The 17,680-nt window shown below is 28.9% G+C and overlaps 2 protein-coding genes across 3 annotated transcripts in view; both read left to right on the top strand.

Annotated features, from left to right (window-relative positions):
* The first annotated feature begins 786 nt into the window (after nt 1-786).
* On the top strand, nt 787-2,808 carry LOC102605769 (CASP-like protein 1B2). The gene is made up of 3 exons (XM_006352966.2): nt 787-1,024; nt 2,208-2,331; nt 2,425-2,808. The coding sequence occupies exons 1-3, from the start codon at nt 801-803 to the stop codon at nt 2,674-2,676; spliced, it is 600 nt and encodes a 199-aa protein (XP_006353028.1). The 5' UTR covers nt 787-800; the 3' UTR covers nt 2,677-2,808.
* Nucleotides 2,809-13,043: 10,235 nt separating this feature from the next.
* LOC102605431 (lysine-specific demethylase JMJ18) overlaps nt 13,044-17,680 on the top strand; it is an 11,629-nt gene continuing 6,992 nt past the window's right edge. Inside the window, exons 1-4 of one of the 2 annotated variants that reach the window (XM_006352965.2) lie at nt 13,044-13,272; nt 13,436-13,514; nt 14,753-14,896; nt 15,632-15,791. In XM_006352965.2, the coding sequence (XP_006353027.1) occupies nt 15,786-15,791 (6 nt within the window). In that variant the 5' untranslated portion in view covers nt 13,044-13,272; nt 13,436-13,514; nt 14,753-14,896; nt 15,632-15,785. The other variant, XM_015311165.1, reaches the window with a different exon arrangement.

Genomic DNA, 17,680 nt, shown 5'->3' with positions numbered 1-17,680 from the left:
TTGTGCATGTGTAATGGCACCTGCAGACTTTTCTTGGATTTGTCTCCAATTAATATGAATATGATATGGTTTTCTTTGGGAGAAATCTCACTTCATAAAAATCGTAAGAGGGCAAGAAATCTCATTTCCTTATTTCCCTCTGCCCTCTCGAAAGTAGTCAAACAAAAATAGTTGAAATACGAGAATGAAAAGGAGGGGGTGGGGGAGTGGTAATCTTTCTTTTTTAAAATTCCCTCCTCCCCCCTATACCTGTCTCCTTTTAGTCCCAACTACTTTGCCCTTTGGTATCTTCTTCAAGTTGAAAACTTGTGTAAGTTACTAAAAAAATATATATAATAGTATAATTTTGTTGAACAACAAACGTAATATGGTAAAATATTTCTCACAAGTTCAAGTGTAACTTGATTTTGATATCAATTTTCCTTTCATACTCACCTAACATATATACCTGGTGGGTGAGTTAGACTTTTTATCAAGCAGATTCAATACGAAGAAGTAAACACACGAAGTAGGAGTTTAACATTTACTTTATATACATAAAAAATAATAATTTAATCAATTATAAACAGTGTAATTTTTCATTGAATGAGGTTTGGACGAACCCCTTATTCCTATCTGGCTCTGCCACTGCATATATCTACTTGAAGATTATGTCTTAACTTGTTGCATACTTCATACAAAAGTCTCCCATTTTCCCACCAACTGATTAACCTAATTTGATGACAAAAAAAGGGCTAATTGCTCTTTCTATATAAACTAATAAACTGTCAGTAGGATGATAAACAAAACATATATACAAAATGGCTCAAGAAGGAAATGGACAAAAAACAGATGTGGCTAAGCCTAAGGACTACTGTAATTGGGTGATGCCATTGTTGAGGTTTTTGGCATTTGGTGCAACAATTTCAGCAACATTAGTTATGGCACTTAACAACCAAAAGAAAACTTTTGTTGTTGCCACTATGGGTACCACTCCTATTCAAGCTACTCTCAATGCTAAGTTCCAGCACACTCCAGCTTTTGTGTAAGCCCTTTCTACTAATTATCTTCTTTTTTATATATATAATTGTGGTGTCCAAGTAAGTTTGCACGTATCTTGATTAATCTTATGAGGTACTTTGCTATTTTCCACTAGCATAAGTATCGAGCAACTTTGTCCATTAAGATTTGGACAGATGATAAGGAATGATCAATACCAGGTCATCATATTACTAGAAACAAAGGTTTTTTTCCGCCACGAATTCAGTGAATAGATTGTGTTGTAGAACCTTATTTTCCTATTGATTTCTCATTGAATCAGCTCGTTGAAAAATGCATGGTGGAAAACAGATTCTCGCTGAAATAGTGGGAAATTTCCTAATTTTTCCATATGAAAACATTACTTACTCCGTCTCATATTAGTTGATCATTTTACTAAATATAGTTGTCCTGTATTAGTTGTCATCTTACTAAATCTAGAAAGCATTACTCAAATTTTTCCTATATTACCCTTGCAATTACTTCTTTTTGAAAGTGTTCACATTTGTTTGTAAAATTCCCAAGAGGTTTTTGTAAGGGGTGAATTAGTAAAATTATCTTCTTATTTATGATTTATTAATATACTTGTAAAAAGGAAAGTGATCAACTAATATGAGACGGAAGGAACAATGGCGAATTTAGAGGAAAAAAATAGGGCACCGGCACCCGTGGTCTCTTCGTAAAATTAGATATTTTATGTATATATTTTCTAAAATTTGTATAATATTATATTCTGGCACCCATACTACAAGAAGTCTAAATGGTCCACGTGGTTAACTGTTGAGCTTTTGACCTTGAGGATTAAGGATCAATTTCCACTTCAATACATTTTACTTGGTGCACCCATGTTCAAAAAATCTTAGATTCGCCTCTGAGAGGGAATACTATTTTTTCTTTCTCATCGATTCAGTCAATTATCTATGAAAATAGCCATTGTAGTAGTGTCAAGATTCAGTCAGATGTACTGAAGTAATTATGTCCACTAGGACACATCATTGGGTGCGTGCAGAGAGAGAGGGCTATCTTTCTAATTCTCTAATCATATAAAATATGGAAAATGGGTAATACATGCCTTTACGTTTGTTATTTGTCTTATATATGTGCTTCATTAATCTATCGATTAAAAAAAAACGTTTAACGTTATCTTTTTTCTCAAATATACCCTTAAAACAATTTTGTTGTGGATGCAGGTTTTTTGTTATAGCAAACGGACTATGCAGTCTCCATAACCTCCTCATGCTAGCATTTTGTTTTATTGGAAGCAAATATGACTACAAGGGACTACGATTATATGTAATTGGAATCCTAGACATGGTACTTAATTAATCAATTATTTAATTACTGACTCTAATATATTTTTTAATTCTTCAATTAATGGATTAATATTATTAATCTCTTGTATGATAGATAAATGTGGCACTAATCTCTGGTGGAGCAACCTCAGCAGCTTTTATGGGACAACTTGGTAGAGATGGAAATTCTCATGCAAGATGGAATAAAATTTGTGATAAATTTTATACATTTTGTAGCCATGGTGAAGGAGCTATTATTGCTTCTTTTATTGGTTTGCTCTTAATGATAATTACTACTGCCATTAATATAATTAAGCTTAAAAACGTCAAGAATTATGGCAATAATTGTGCCATTAATATTCCTTAATCAAGAAACTCCTAATTGTCATTTCATAAAAGAAAAAAAAAGTTGTATGGTTTTCGAGTGTTGTATTGTACCTAATTCTCTTAATGTAATGTTCATTTTAATGAAATTTTCATACTGGCTTTAATGCATTAATTTACCCCCCACCCCACCCATGTATATAAGTTTAATTTATGAGATTAACTTTTCTCCATTGACAGTGGACAACAAAATTACACCGTCGGTTTATTTTTAGAAATATACTATAGCTATAACATACAAATATGATTTTTGTATTTGACATATGTGAAAGTTGCTCATCCTTTAATATGTTCACATATTATTAATATTTAAATAAAAATAATAAGAAAAGTATTATATGGTAACTTAAACTCTAAATTAATTATAGGAGTTTGTTTAGGATTCTTATTGGTTGTCAAAAATAAGAAGGATTCTTTCACCAACTTTTCTTGTCCTCGTTATTTTCACCTCGTTCTTCATCAACACCATTGAAGCAATTTGAGACCATCATCAAATAACTTTTTACTCCTTTCTTTCTTTAAATTTTTTTTTAGACTAATTAATCTTATAAAATAATTATTCATATCTTATTAAGTGTTCTTTTCAACATCAAAAACTAATTTGAGACAATCATCAAATAACTTTTTACTCCTTTTTTTCTTTTAAAAAAAATTAGACTAATTAATCTTATAAAATAATTATTCATATCTTATTAAGTGTTCTCATCAAAAAATTTTGGATTGATGCTTCTATTGCTTCAGACTATATTTTCTCTTCTTAGTTCATTCAATCAACAATACAAAAATTAATTTAAAACAAACTTTGATTCATATACTATCATATGTACTCCAATTTATTTAAATAATACTTAAAGTTGATAGTATCAAAATATTTGAACGTTCTTTCAAAAAAAAAATTGTTTTAAAAAATAAAAAATGTAAAGAAAAAGAGAAGCTGAAAAATCATAAATCTTTAAATGTAAAAATATAATAATTAAATTAAAAGAAATTATATTTCTAAAAAGGAATTGACAGTGTAATTTTGTTGTCCACTGTCAGTGAAGAGAAGTTAATCTCTTAATTTATATTATCGATACGTTAAAGAAATTCTTACGTTATGATGTTTCTTAAAAATGTTATATCTCTAATAAAAAGGAAAATTTAGAGAAAAATAATTTTTGATATTATTCATCGATCATCATACAATTTGTTATCTCGTCCTTTCTCCAAAATTACACATCGTCAAAATAAATTATAAATAAAATTAAACAAAACATAAAATGTCCTGGAGTAGTTAGAGGTTTGGGCTAACTATTTTTCGAGTAATTTACATGAACTATCCATAAGAAATAATATTTTTTAGAAAAATATTAAATTACTAACTTATTTATTAAAATTTAAATTAATAAAAAATATTTTTTAATACTTTTTTTCTCATTTGCAAATGAGAAAAAAATCATATCTAAAATATAACTCTATTTTTTATTGTAACAGTTTTTAGAAAAATTGACTTGCTAATAATGATATAAAAAATTAAAATATCAAAATTAAGCTTAAATTTTATTTATTGTAGTATTTTTCTTCTTCAATTGGAATGAACTTCTTCTTTAGAATATAATGTCAGTGTATTAAATACATCATATAAGTATTAGAAAGAACTTAATTTTTTAAAAAGGAGTTAATCAATCCATATACCATGAGGGTATCATATCTTTTAAGAAATGTATTACTCTCAATGATACTCTTCGAATATATAAATATATGTCATGTGGCTGAGTTCTTTTTGAAGAATGAATCAGTCCTTTATGATATCTTCTTGTTAGTATATATAATATATCAAATGAGGCAGTCATTTTTGATACTTTGTCGGTATACGATGTATACCTTATAGGTATCATAAAGAATTGAGTTATGAAATTTGTGATACCATGTCAGTTTATGATATATACTAGGTATAAGAATATGATACGTCATAAAGGAATCATGAGTAGTATATCCTAAACAAATGAACCAATCGCCTATGATAGTTTGTTAGTATACGTTATATACTTCATTGGTATCATATTATACTACCAACAATATACCAGAATTGCTATTGATTTGATATGCCATTTGCTAAAATCAACTAGTTTTTTGATAGTTGATATAGAAAAACAAATGGTACTTTATAAGTTATTGTTGTTAATATAGAATAAAATAGATTAGTTAAAAGGTGTGTATAATTAAATTATGAAAAAATAAAAAAATAAAAAATCAGAAAAAAAAAGAAGGAAAAAATGAAAGAAGAAAACAAGAGAAAAATTCGGTAATAATACTGACATCATGTTAACGTCACGTTGATGTAATGTGAACGTCATGTCGCGCTAAAAAATATTAGAGATGGGCAGTTAAACAATTACTTTGGATGAATCAAAGTAAATGAATTGACTAAAATAGTTATTTTGCATTGAAAAAACAGTTATGAACAGAACCTCTTTTTCTTTTGGTCAAATGTTCGAGCTAATTGTTTACACTTTTAAGTGTCTTTTACGAGGTAGAGTTATTATTTTTTTTTCGCTTTTTAATTCTAGAAAAAAAATAACTTTTAGTCGAAGAAAGAAAATTTCATGAAAAATATTGCACAAAGGTGTAACCGTTCTCATTCAACATGTCAATGCGTATTATTTCTCAAGTCTTAAATATTACATAGTTGTTTGATAGCTGGTTAGAAGCTATATTATTCATGTAGTAAATCATGCATAAGTAAAAAATATGTTTAGTTGAAGTCAACAAATTTAATATAGTGTATGGTTTGCAATTCAGAAATCTCTCATAATTAATAAATATATTAGTTATGAGGAAATTTATACATTATTTTGTGCAAGCTAAAATATAAAACATCGAATATATAAATGATTAAATTATATATAACTAATTTTTGCATAAAATATTTTTCTTATAACTAATTTTTATATTACTGACTAATACTTATATAATTCTGATAACCTATCAAATGGATTAAAATTGGCTCTATTTTTATTATAATAAATAAATATTGTCAACTTTTGTGATGTCAAATTAACACCATGGTACTCACTTTTTAATTTTTTGACTGACAACATTGTGCTTAAAATAGCTTCATTTTAAACTTGAATGTTAAGAAGGTTTTACTTGTATAGACGATATTTTACAATAATTTAGAAGTAAAAAATAATGCTTCAACTTTTAACATTGACAGATACCTTCTATGTCCAAAATTGAATGTTTTAGTTTTTTTTTAAATATTGGATATTAGTTTGGGTCATGAATTGTTTATGTGGATTGACTGAATTTGTTTAAGAGATAATATGAAAAAAAAAAAAAGTTACCTGGAATTCTAAAGAAAGCTACTCTACAAAAATAACAAAAGTGGAAACACATGCAAAGTTTTTCGATCACTAACTTTTTTAATTAACTCCGGTCATATATATATATATGATTGTTCATGTAGACTGATTGAATTCTTTTGAAGAGATAATATCACAAAAAAGTTACTTAGAAATTCTAAAGAAAGTTACTATACAAAATAAAATTAAAAATGAAAACACGTGCAAAGTTTTTCTATCAGTAACTTTTCTAATTAACTCTTCTAATTAACTCTGCTCTTATATATATATATATATTCTATTAGAAGAGTAAAAGAAAGTGAAGAAAACAATTTCTCTTTTACTAAAATAGAAACACACAACAACAATACAACATCTAGTTCGTGAAATTAGAGTTTGTTTCAAAGAAATTCAAAGTGGATTTGGGTTGATTCATTTGATAGCAAGATCAATGATTTTGCTGTAATTTTAAGGTACACAATTCATTGTTTTTATTCTTTGTCCATTCTTACAATTATAAAAAAAATTTAAAAAGAAAACCTAATAAGAGATTTGAATATCAAAATAATTTCTAAAAAGCACTACTGTGCAAAGATACAAAAGTGAACACGTGTTTTTTTTATCAGAAGTTTTTCTAACTAAATCTGTTCTTATATATATCTTCTCTGTTAGAAGAGCAAAGAGATTTCTTCTTTTGCATCTCTTTGCTTAACAAAAACACACAATAACACTAGAACATTTAGTTTGTGAAATTAGAGCTTTGTTTCTAAGAGAATCAAAGCAGATTTGGATCGATTCTTTTGATAGTAAGATCAACAATTTTGTTACGACTTTAAGGTACACATTCATCACTTTTATTCATTGTTTATTCTTACACCTATTGAAAATAATTTAAAAAATAATATGAAATTTGACTATCAAAATAATTCCTAAAGAAAACTATCACACAAAAATAAAAAAGGAAAAACGGGAAATGTTTTTCAATTGATAGTTTTTTTAGTTAAGTTCGCTCTTATATATATACCTCCATCAGAAGAGAAAAACAGGATAAAGGAGATAATTTCTTCGTTTGCGAAATAGAAACACACAGTAACACAATTCTCATATTTCTCCTTTTGTTTTCAAGAGATTCAATAGATTTGTGGCGATTCTTTTGCTAGAAAGATCAACGATTTTCAATACGACTCTAAGGTACACAATTCGTTATCCTTGTTCCTTTGTTTGTCCTTACACTTATTAAAAAAAATTATCGCACAAAGATAAAAAAGTGAAAACGTGCAAAAAAAAATGATTGATAGTTTTTCTAGTTAAGTCCGCTCGTAAGTCTTATCGTTTTCATTAGAAGAGAATAGGAGGGTGAAAAAGAAAAATTCTTCTTTTGCTTAACATAAACACATAATAACATCAAGATATCTAGTTTATTGAATTAAAGCTTTATTTTCAAGAGATTCAAACAGATTCAAAGCAATCATTTTGATAGCAAAATCAACATACGATATCTGTGTCGATTTTAAGATATACAATTCATTATTCTTACTCCTTATTTATTTTTATACTTATATATATTAAAAAAAAACTAATACTAAATTTCCTAAAATCAACTAGTTTTTTGATAGTTGATATAGAAAAAAAATGGTACTATAAGTTATTTTTTGTTAATATAGAATATAAAAGAATAAAACATATTAGTTAAAAGGTGTGTATAATTAAATTATGAAAAAAGATCAGAAAAGGAGGAAAAAATGAAAGAAGAAAATAAGAGGAGAATTTCTACAACAATAATGGCATCATGTTGACGTCACATCATATTAACGTCACGTTGATGTCATGTGAACACCATACAAATGTCACGCTAAAAAACATTTACAAAAATGAATCGACAAAGATAATTATTTTGCATTGCAAAACATTTACAAAAAAGAACCTCCTTTTCTTTTGGTCAAATATTCGAGCTAATTGTTTCAACTTTTAAGTGTCTTTTACGAGGTGAAATTATCGTTTTTTTCGCTTTTTAATTCTAGAAAAAAACAACTTTTAGTCAGAGAAAAAAAAATTCACAAAAGATATTGCACAAAAATGTAACCGTTCCCATTCAACGTGTGAATGCGCATTATTTCTCAAATCTTAAATATTACATAATCATTTCATAGCTGGTTAGAAGTTATATTATTTGTGTAGTAAATCATGCATAAGTAAAAATATATTTAAGTTGAAGTCAACAAATTTAATATAGTGTTTAATTTGCAATTCAAAAATCTCACATAATTAATAAATATATTAGTTATAAAGAAATTTATACATTATTTTGTGCAAGATAAAATATAGAACATCTAATATATGAATAATTAAATTATATTTAACTAATTTCTATATAAAATAATATCTAAATTTTCTTATAACTATTTTTTATATTACTAATATTTACATAATTCTGACTATCTATCAAATGGTTTAAAATTGGCTCTATTTTTTTTTTATTATAATAAATAAATATTGGCAAGTTTCTGTGATGTCAAATTAACACCATGGTACTCACTTTTTTATTTTTCGACAGACTAACATAGTACCTAAATTTAATTCTAGAAAAGAAAATAAAACAAAGCAGAAATAGAAGAAGTACTAGCCCTTGCACTTTAAATGGATTATAGAAGTGCCACGTCATCAGAATCAAGTTCCAAAAAGTGGGACCACTGGGAATAGTACTTTATTGGGCCCTACCTGGTACTGACCCATTGGTTAATTCTTGTCACAAACCGTGTGCGTACGTGGGTTCACTTCCAATACTTAAAATTTATGGTTGGAAGTTTCTATTAATTTGAATTTGTATCGTATATAATTAATTAGAAAAATGTTATTTATAATGATCTTTTTTGCTTAAAATGGCTTCATTTAAAACTTAAATGTTAAGGTGATACTTCGTATATATATTTTACAATAATTTAGAAGTAAAAAATAATGCTTCAACTTTTAATATTAAAATATACCTTCTATGTCCAAAATTAAATGTTTTAATTTATTTTTTATATTGGATATTAATTTGGGTCATAAATTGTTCATGTAGATTGATTGAATTCGTTTGAAGAGGTAATATTTAAAAAAAGTTACCTAGGAATTCTAAAAAAAAAGTTATTGTACAAAAATAAAAAAGTGAAAACACGTGCAAAGTTTTTCGATGGGTAACTTTCTAATTAACTCCGCTCTTATATATATAAAATTGTTCAAGTGGACTGATTGAATTCGTTTGAAGAGATAATATCAAAAAACGTTACCTAGGAATTCTAAAAAAAGCTATTGTACAAAAAGAAAGTGAAAACACGTGCAAAGTTTTTCGATCAATAACTTTTCTAATTAACTCCGCTATTATATATATATATATAATGGCTAGAAAATTTGGCCAGAAATTTAAAAAGTCTATAATATCCTTTTTATTTAAAAATAAACTGATATGTTTTTCATTTTTTAATTAAAATGTATTAAAGTTAAAAGGGTAAAAATGTTCAAAAGGTAAATAACATATTTATTTTACCATCCTGGCCAAATTCTCTTTTACTAAAATAGAAACACACAATAACAATACAACATTTAGTTTGTAAACTCAGAGTTTGTTTCTAAGAGATTCAAAGTGGATTTGGGTTGATTCATTTGATAGCAAGATCAATGATTTTAACTGTAATTTTAAGGTATACAATTCATTATTTTTATTCTTTGTTTATAAAAATATATATTTTTTAAAAGAAAACCTAATAAGAGATTTGAATATCAAAATAATTTCTAAAAAAAACTACCGTGCAAAGATTCAAAAGTGAAAATGTGTTCTTTAATCGATAGTTTTTCTAATTAAGTCTGCTCTTATATATATCTTGTCTATTCGAAGAGCAAAAGAGGGTGAAGAAGAACTTTTTCTTCTTTTGCTAAACATAAAACACAATAACACTAGGACATCTAGTTTGTGAAATCAGAGCTTTTTTTCTAAGATAATCAAAGCAAATTTGGGGCGATTCTTTTAATAGTAAGATCAACAATTTTGTTACGATTTTAAGATACACAATTCATCATTTTTATTCCTTTTTTATTCTTACACCTGTTAAAATAATTAAAAAATAATATGAAATTTGACTATCAAAATAATTCCTAAAGAAAACTACCGCACAAAGATAAAAAAGGAAAAATGTGAAATATTTCTTGATTGATAGTTTTTCTAGTTAAGTGGCTCTTATATATATATATATATATATATATATATATCTCCGTTAGAAGAGACAAACAGGGTAAAGGAGAAGCGTGCGATGTTTCTCTTGATAATTTTTCTAGTTAAGTCCGCTCTTATATATATACCTCCATTAAAGAGAAAAACAGAGTGAAGGAGAAAATTTCTACTTTTGCGAAACTGAAACACACCGTAACACAATTCTCATATCTCTCCTTTTGTTTTCAATAGATTCAATAGATTTGTGGCGATCCTTTTGCTAGAAAGATCAATGATTTCTGGTGCAATTCTAAGGTACACAATTCGTCATCCTTGTTTGCCCTTACACTTATGAAAAAAACTAACATAAAACTAATTCCTAAAAAAAATTATCGCACAAAAGATAAAAAAAAAATGAAAACGTGCAAAAATAATAATTGATCGATAGTTTTTCTAGTTAAGTCCGTTCTTAAGTCTTATCTTTTTCATTAGAAGAGAAAAGGAGGGTGAAGAAGAAAAATTCTTCTTTTGCTAAACATAAACACATAATAACATCAAGACGTCTAATTTATGAAATTAAAACTTTATTTCTAAGAGATTCAAATAAATTTGAGGAGATTTTTTTTATAGAAAAATCAACTATTTCAATTTCGATCTTAAGATATATAATCGATTATTCTTACTCCTTATTTATCTTTATACTTATAAAAATAATTTAAAAAAATATTAATTTGAGATTTGACTATTAAAATAATTCATTATAATCATTTTGACAACTTTTATCAAGCTTGACTGAAAAGGTAATGAAATCTATTCAAAGAAAATTGTCACGGTCAAATGCTACTTGTCTTTGGCTCTTTGCAGCAAAAAGATGTTCATCTAATAGGAATGTTTTGTTCTAACTTCTCAAAAATACTATTTAAAATATTTATTGAAGAGTTAAATTATTTAAAATAAAGTTATTGTTAATTCTAATTTGATGAATACATCTTTTAATATTTATTTCAATGTATAAGACTACACTGGATATGTTCTTATTGTTATTGTACATTTTTTATAAAGTTAATCTTACCTTAAAAAAATAATCAAATTTTCTTTTATATATACATTTAGAGAAGTTAGTTTTTTGAGCCTTTACTTCAAAGCTGAACAACTTTTGTTTTTTTTTTGTAAATACTTTTTTCACACTAAAAACGACAATAATAGACCTAATGTAGTTTGTAAAGTGAAGTTTGAGAGGATATAATGCACGGTGTGCGCACGCACACCTTACCTTAATGTAGAGGTAGAATTGTTATTTTTGATAAATCATTGATTCAAGAAAAACAATCCAAAACAGTCTAGAAAAAGAATAAACAGAAGCAAAAGTAATAGAAATATATATATATATATATATTTAGAGAAGTTAGTTTTTTGAGCTTTTACTTCAAAGCTGAACAACTTTTGTTTTTTTCGTAAATACTTTTTTCACATTAAAAACGACGATAATAGACTTAGTGTAGTTTCATAAAGTGAAGATTGAGGAGGATATAAAGCATGGGGTACGCACGCACACCTTACTTTTACTGTAGAGGTAGAATTGTTATTTTTGAAAGACCATCGATTCAAGAAAAACAATCCAAAACAGTCTAGAAAAAGGATAAACAGAAGCAAAAGTAATTGAATAGTTTTTTGAGCTTTTACTTCAAAGCTGAACAATTTTGTCTTTTTCGTAAATACCTTTTTCACATTAAAAACAACAATAGTAGACTTAATGTAGGTTTATAAATGTGAAGTTTGAGGAGGATATAATGCACAGTATACACACACACACCTTACCTTTACTGTAGAGGTAGAATTGTTATTTTTTATAGACAATTGATTCAAGAAAAACAATCCAAAACAATCTAGAAAGAGGATAAAGAGAAGCAAAATAATAGAAATAAACAAAATAAGAGTAGCAACAGTACTGCGACTACTAGTACAAATAAAAATTAAGACAACACACTATTACCAACTAACCTCCTATCCTATTCTCCCCTCTTCACAATCTCTTATTTAAGATCATTTCTTCGATAAGTTAAAACTAGCGCCACATATTTTTAATATGAAGTTTGACCAAAGAATAGAAAATTAAATAAAAAAGAAAAAGAAATGGAATTTTTCCGCAGAAGTTTAGCCATTCACTTCTCAACGCACAATTTCTCTTTCTATGACTCACAAAAACAGAAACACGTTTTTAATAGTCTCTCTCTTTCAAGATCCAAATTACTCGTTTCTTTTTGTATATATTTTCTCATTCAAATATTATAATTTTTTTTATTAAATTACATTATTTAAATAAAATAATCTCAGATACTTTCTTGAACTGATGATATAGTTTATATTCTATCATTATTTTTATTTAAGTAACAATATATTTCCGTTTCCAAACAAAACAAGAAATATAGTTGCTTCTTACTGTAAAATAATATTTTCCCAATTAAAGTATAAGTAGGATAGACATTTATTAATTACTATATACTATAAACTATAAAAACTTCTGGTTTTAAAGTTAAATATGAAAAAAAAAGTCAAATACTCAATATTTTATTAACTCTATTAGAGGAATTAAGGAACTGTTATTTTTGAGGTAATTTTATTTTTATTTTTTTGTTATTCTTTTCTTCAGTCTGGGGCTTTCTTGTTATGTAATGTACATCACGTAGTATGTGTTTAGTAGAAAAAACCATGAAGATATATATATTTATATATAAAATTGGTGTCTTTTTGGGGATTTCTTGATTTTATTGTAAATCTTTTTTTTTGTTTAATTTAATTGAATTTGTTGAGTCTTTCCTATTCATATTCTTTTTTTGGGTAATTTTGTAACTATTCCTTAAATTTACCCAGTTTTCCAAGATTTGATTTTTATCTATTGATTTTATCTCCTTAATAGGATTTAAGTAAAAAAGATTTGATTTTTTTCTTCTTTTTTTTGTTTGTTTGGAATTTAATTGGTGAAATTTGAGGTCTGAATAATTTGTTCTTGATTCTGTGAGTACAAGAATTTGCTTACGTGAATCATTGATTACAGAGAAGGTTTAATTTGGTATATAATTGCTTCTCTGTTTTTTTTTTTTTAATTTTGGGGTTTTCTGTTTATATATTTCTTCTCTGTTTATAGTTTTTTTCTGCAGTTTGAATGATTAATGCATATTTATATTCAAGAATTCTGTCATAATGAATTTTGACTGAAATTGTTGTCTTTGCAGGTTTGGTTAATTTAGGGTTGAATTGGATTAAATCAGTGATTAGAGTTTCAGTTAGCTGAATTTCTTTATGATCTTGGAGGTATAAAGCTTCAATCTTTTTTATTTAATCTGTGTTATTGCATTGTCTAATTGTCTCCATTTTGTTAATGCATTGTAATATTTGTGATTTAATTTGGTTCTTATCCCTTTTCCTGAAGTTTCCACAGAAAAGTTCTGTTTTTTTGTGGTGGGGGTGGGGGCGGGGTCAGGGGCGGAGTTCGGTAGGGCCGAGGGGGTTCGGCGGAAAATTTCACAGTTTATTCATGGTTAATTTTAATTTTTATGTATGATAAAATTTTTGTTTTTTATGTAGATGTTTGAACCCTCTTTTGGCTTCTTCGTATAGGGGTTCTTCCATAGTGAAGCAAATGATCTAGTCAATCATTCTGCTACCGATTATCCAAGTTTAGTATTTTGTGAGTTCCTAGGTTGTATCGAATGACTCCATTGAGAGTAAAGATATGTTCGATATGTAAGTGGTATAGTCACAACCTATAAGGCATGCACCATTGACACCTTACTACTTTCTAAGCTTTCTCTCGTCTGGCCAATCTAGTATTGCCATATAAGAAAACTGCCTGTATGGGTAGAATATCTTTGCTTCTTTTGCAAACTGTATGTTGATGCATTTTGTGTCCTCTGAAGAATTTACTCGAGTTTATGGATTCTACCCTCAACAATCCCGATTAGGTCCACTTAGAATTAATGGTTTTGATGCAACGGTTTTGCCTGTCTATTCCAAGTCCCTTCCCTAGGAACTCGAGGGCGGTGAGAGATTGCGAGTAGCTTAGTCAGAATTAGTTCATTAATCTTATTCGGCGCAGGAGGTGTAATCACTAATTAATGTAGCTAAACTGCACAAAGGTCTAAAGATTTGTATGATTGATTTGGAGGATTCAGAATTCACTTCTAAATGCATTGAGAGCATAGAATTTCCATTCTATAAGTCCGTGTTTCCATTGACTATTAAATCACCATTAAATTTTGAAAATACCTGGTCAATACATTGATGTAAAGAGAACGGACAGGGTGGCGCACGGCTAAGGCACGCTACCTGCACGGCCAAGCATATTCCCTAAAAATGCAATATGAGAAATTTTCAGTATCTTGAATTAAGGGAAATGTAAATAATAGTTCATGCATTGAATAAAGTTGTTTTCTGTTCCACTACCTGTTTATTTAAGTCGGTGGTAATCCTTGGAAGATTCTCGTAAAATGGTCATTTATATCAATTTGCCTTCCGTTTTTTCTTACCTTGTCGTTTTTCTGTGTTGGCAGTTGAAAATTGTTATCTGTATCATCAATACAAATTTCTGAAATCCAGAAACTGTGGATTTGTCATCTTCAGAGCTAGGCCTTCATAACTGAAGAGAGAGCGCACCAGTTCAATAAGCATCGATCATTTCTAAGATACCTGACAAGGTAAAGGTTATATTTTGTCCTTCAGGCATAAAATTAGGGGTATTTGTGCTCCAGGAGCATGAATGTTTGAAGCTTGACTTTTGATTTATAACTTGTTTATGTGTTTTTGATTGATTTTGAATAGTTACTTTCTTTCCCATATCTATCTTGTTTTTACGTTATGTAGCTTTAGTGTCTTTAATTTTTGAAACTATCTCGAGATATTGTTTTAAAAACAATTCCTGCCTTGAAATGTTGATAGATTTATAAAGGCCTTTATTGGCTATTACATTATTACAAAATTTTAATATAATTGGGTGCTAGGCATATTTAGGAAGATCACTATTAAATTTCGAAAATACTTGGTCGACACATTGATATAAAGAGCATGCACAGGGTAGACCCACACGGCCAATGCACCAACCCTGCACGGCTAGGCGTATTACCCCCGTGGCGCACGACCAATGCACCTACCCTGCACGGAATATTCCCGGAAAACCATATTGCATTTTGGGAATTTTTCGGGATCTTGAATTACTAAAGGGAAATGTAAATAATGGTTAATTCTTAGAATAAAGTTGTTTTCTGTTCCACTAACCACATATTTAAGTCAATTGTAATCCTTGGAAATTTCTCGTCAAATGGTCATTTATATCAATTTGCCTTCCATTCTTAAATAACTTGTTGTTTTCTTCATTGGCCGTTGAAAATTGTTATCTATCATCAATACAAATTTCTGAAATCCAGAAACTGTAGGTTTGTCATCTTCAGGGCAAGGCCTTTATAACTGAAGAGAGCACAGTTCAATAAGCATCACTCAATTCAAAGATACCTGACAAAGTGAAGGTTATACTATCCTTCAGGCATAAAATTAGGTTTTGTGCTTCGGAGTGCAATCTGAAAAAGGAGCATGAAGGTTTGAAACTCGACTTTTGATTTTCAATTTGTTTATGTATTTTGATTGATTTTGAAAAGCGTTAATTTCTTTCCTGTATCTATCTTCTTCTTGGATATATCATGTCGCCTTTACCCTATATGTGTAGTTTAGATCTGTACTTGTTTAGATCTCGGATTATGTGATTGAGTGGTTTGTAAAGAAATGCAAAAGGAAAAAAAAAGAATTGGATATCTCGAGGACTAATTAAACTGCACGTAAGTAAAAAACAATAATTTTGGGATGTAAGATGGCCCTAAACGCTTCGTCAGGATTGGCTCTTGAACTAGTGAGGGTGTTGAAGATTCCTACATCGGATATAAAAGGGATTAGTGGTCTTTTTATATGATTTGGGTTGAGTTAGGGCCAAGATCCATTTTCATGGTATCAGAGCAGGACCAATCTCAATTCATTAGTTCAAAAAATAAGGTAAAAGTCGACGGACTCCGTCTGTTTTTCAATAAAAAAAAAATTAATTTTAATTTTTTAAATAAAACCAACAGATGTCCGTTCGTTTATTTTCCGCCCAAAACCGACGGAGTGCCTTGACTTTTATAAAAAAAAATTACAAAAATTGAGGGAATGTCGATTTTTAAGTGCAAAATTGCAGTTGAGGAGTATAAATTATAAACAATAGAAGTATGTCATCAAAGAGCATGTGTGGTGTAGTGGTAAAATTGTTCCAATATATATATATATATTTCCGATCAGTCATTTTAAAAATAAAATAAATTATATTGATTTTTAATTTAAGAAACCAATGGATGTCCTCGATTAAAAATCAAGTTGAGAAATTGCAGGAGTCAAGTCCGTCAGTTTTTGACCTGTTTTTTGTAGTGATTCTTGTTTCTCGATGTTAGGCCCCATATTAAATTGTCCACACTCCAGATGTCCAAGCCCTGGGCGTGGGGGGTGTTGAAGAGTCCCACATAGGATGAAAAAGGGATGGGTGGTCTCTTAAACCGACCCACCATTTCCCGACATAGTCAAGTCCGTCAGTTTTTGACCTGTTTTTTGTAGTGATTCTTGTTTCTCGATGTTAGGCCCCATATTAATTTGTCCACACTCCAGATGTGCAAGTCCTGTGCGTGGGGGGTGTTGAAGAGTCCAACATAGGATGAAAAAGGGATGGGTCGTCTCTTTACATAGCTTAGGTAGTCCTCACCTCTTGAGCTAACTTTTGAGATTGAGTTGGACCCAAAATCCATTTCTTTAACATGGTATCAGAGCGGTATCAGAGCATGACCCGTCTCAATTCTTGTTTTCTGATGTTGGGCCCCCATATTAAATTACCCATGCTTCAGATTCCCAGTTTTGGTTGTGACGGGGTGTTGAAAAGTCCCACATCTGATGAACAAGGGATGGGTGATCTCTTTATATGACTTGGGAAATCCTCACCTCTTGAGCTAGTTTTTGGGTTGAGTTAGGCCCAAGATCCATTTCGTTAATAAACTGTATTTCTCCTAAAACTTTTCAGTGCTTTGTCATATCTTGCAATGCTCAAATGCATAGCTGGTTGTCTGTTGCTTGTAGTAGTTCGTAGCTATATTTTATTAAGATTTTCTAGCAAGATTCAAATTTTGATGTTCATCAGTCTGCTGAATTTTCTTTTATCGATAAAAGGGAAAAGTGACAATTCCTTTGTACTAACTGCCCGCTGTTCATTCCAACAGATCCTTATATCTGAAAGAGTTAGATCTGTTGAGCAATTCCTTGTCTGATTAGAAAATCATCCTGAGTGAAGATAATGCCCGCTGTTCATGTTTTCTTGTTCTTTTGATCCCTCAACTTGGGTGGAACTTATGATAAGAACTGAAACCATGTGATTAGTCCCTTCAGAAGACGGGGGAGGGGGGGGGTCCGTACTTAGT

This window comes from Solanum tuberosum, unplaced genomic scaffold (genome assembly GCF_000226075.1).
Source record: "Solanum tuberosum cultivar DM 1-3 516 R44 unplaced genomic scaffold, SolTub_3.0 scf00141, whole genome shotgun sequence".
Lineage (NCBI taxonomy): Eukaryota > Viridiplantae > Streptophyta > Magnoliopsida > Solanales > Solanaceae > Solanum > Solanum tuberosum.
This window is presented reverse-complemented; position numbering and strand designations above follow the sequence as displayed.

Excerpts from the sequence above, each read along its gene's own strand:
- LOC102605769 (XM_006352966.2), top strand. The coding sequence starts at position 801 with ATGGCTCAAGAAGGAAATGGACAAAAAACAGATGTGGCTAAGCCTAAG. Across the intron at positions 1,025-2,207 it reads CAGCACACTCCAGCTTTTGT|GTTTTTTGTTATAGCAAACG; the intron begins GTAAGCCCTTTC and ends TTGTGGATGCAG. Across the intron at positions 2,332-2,424 it reads TAATTGGAATCCTAGACATG|ATAAATGTGGCACTAATCTC; the intron begins GTACTTAATTAA and ends CTTGTATGATAG.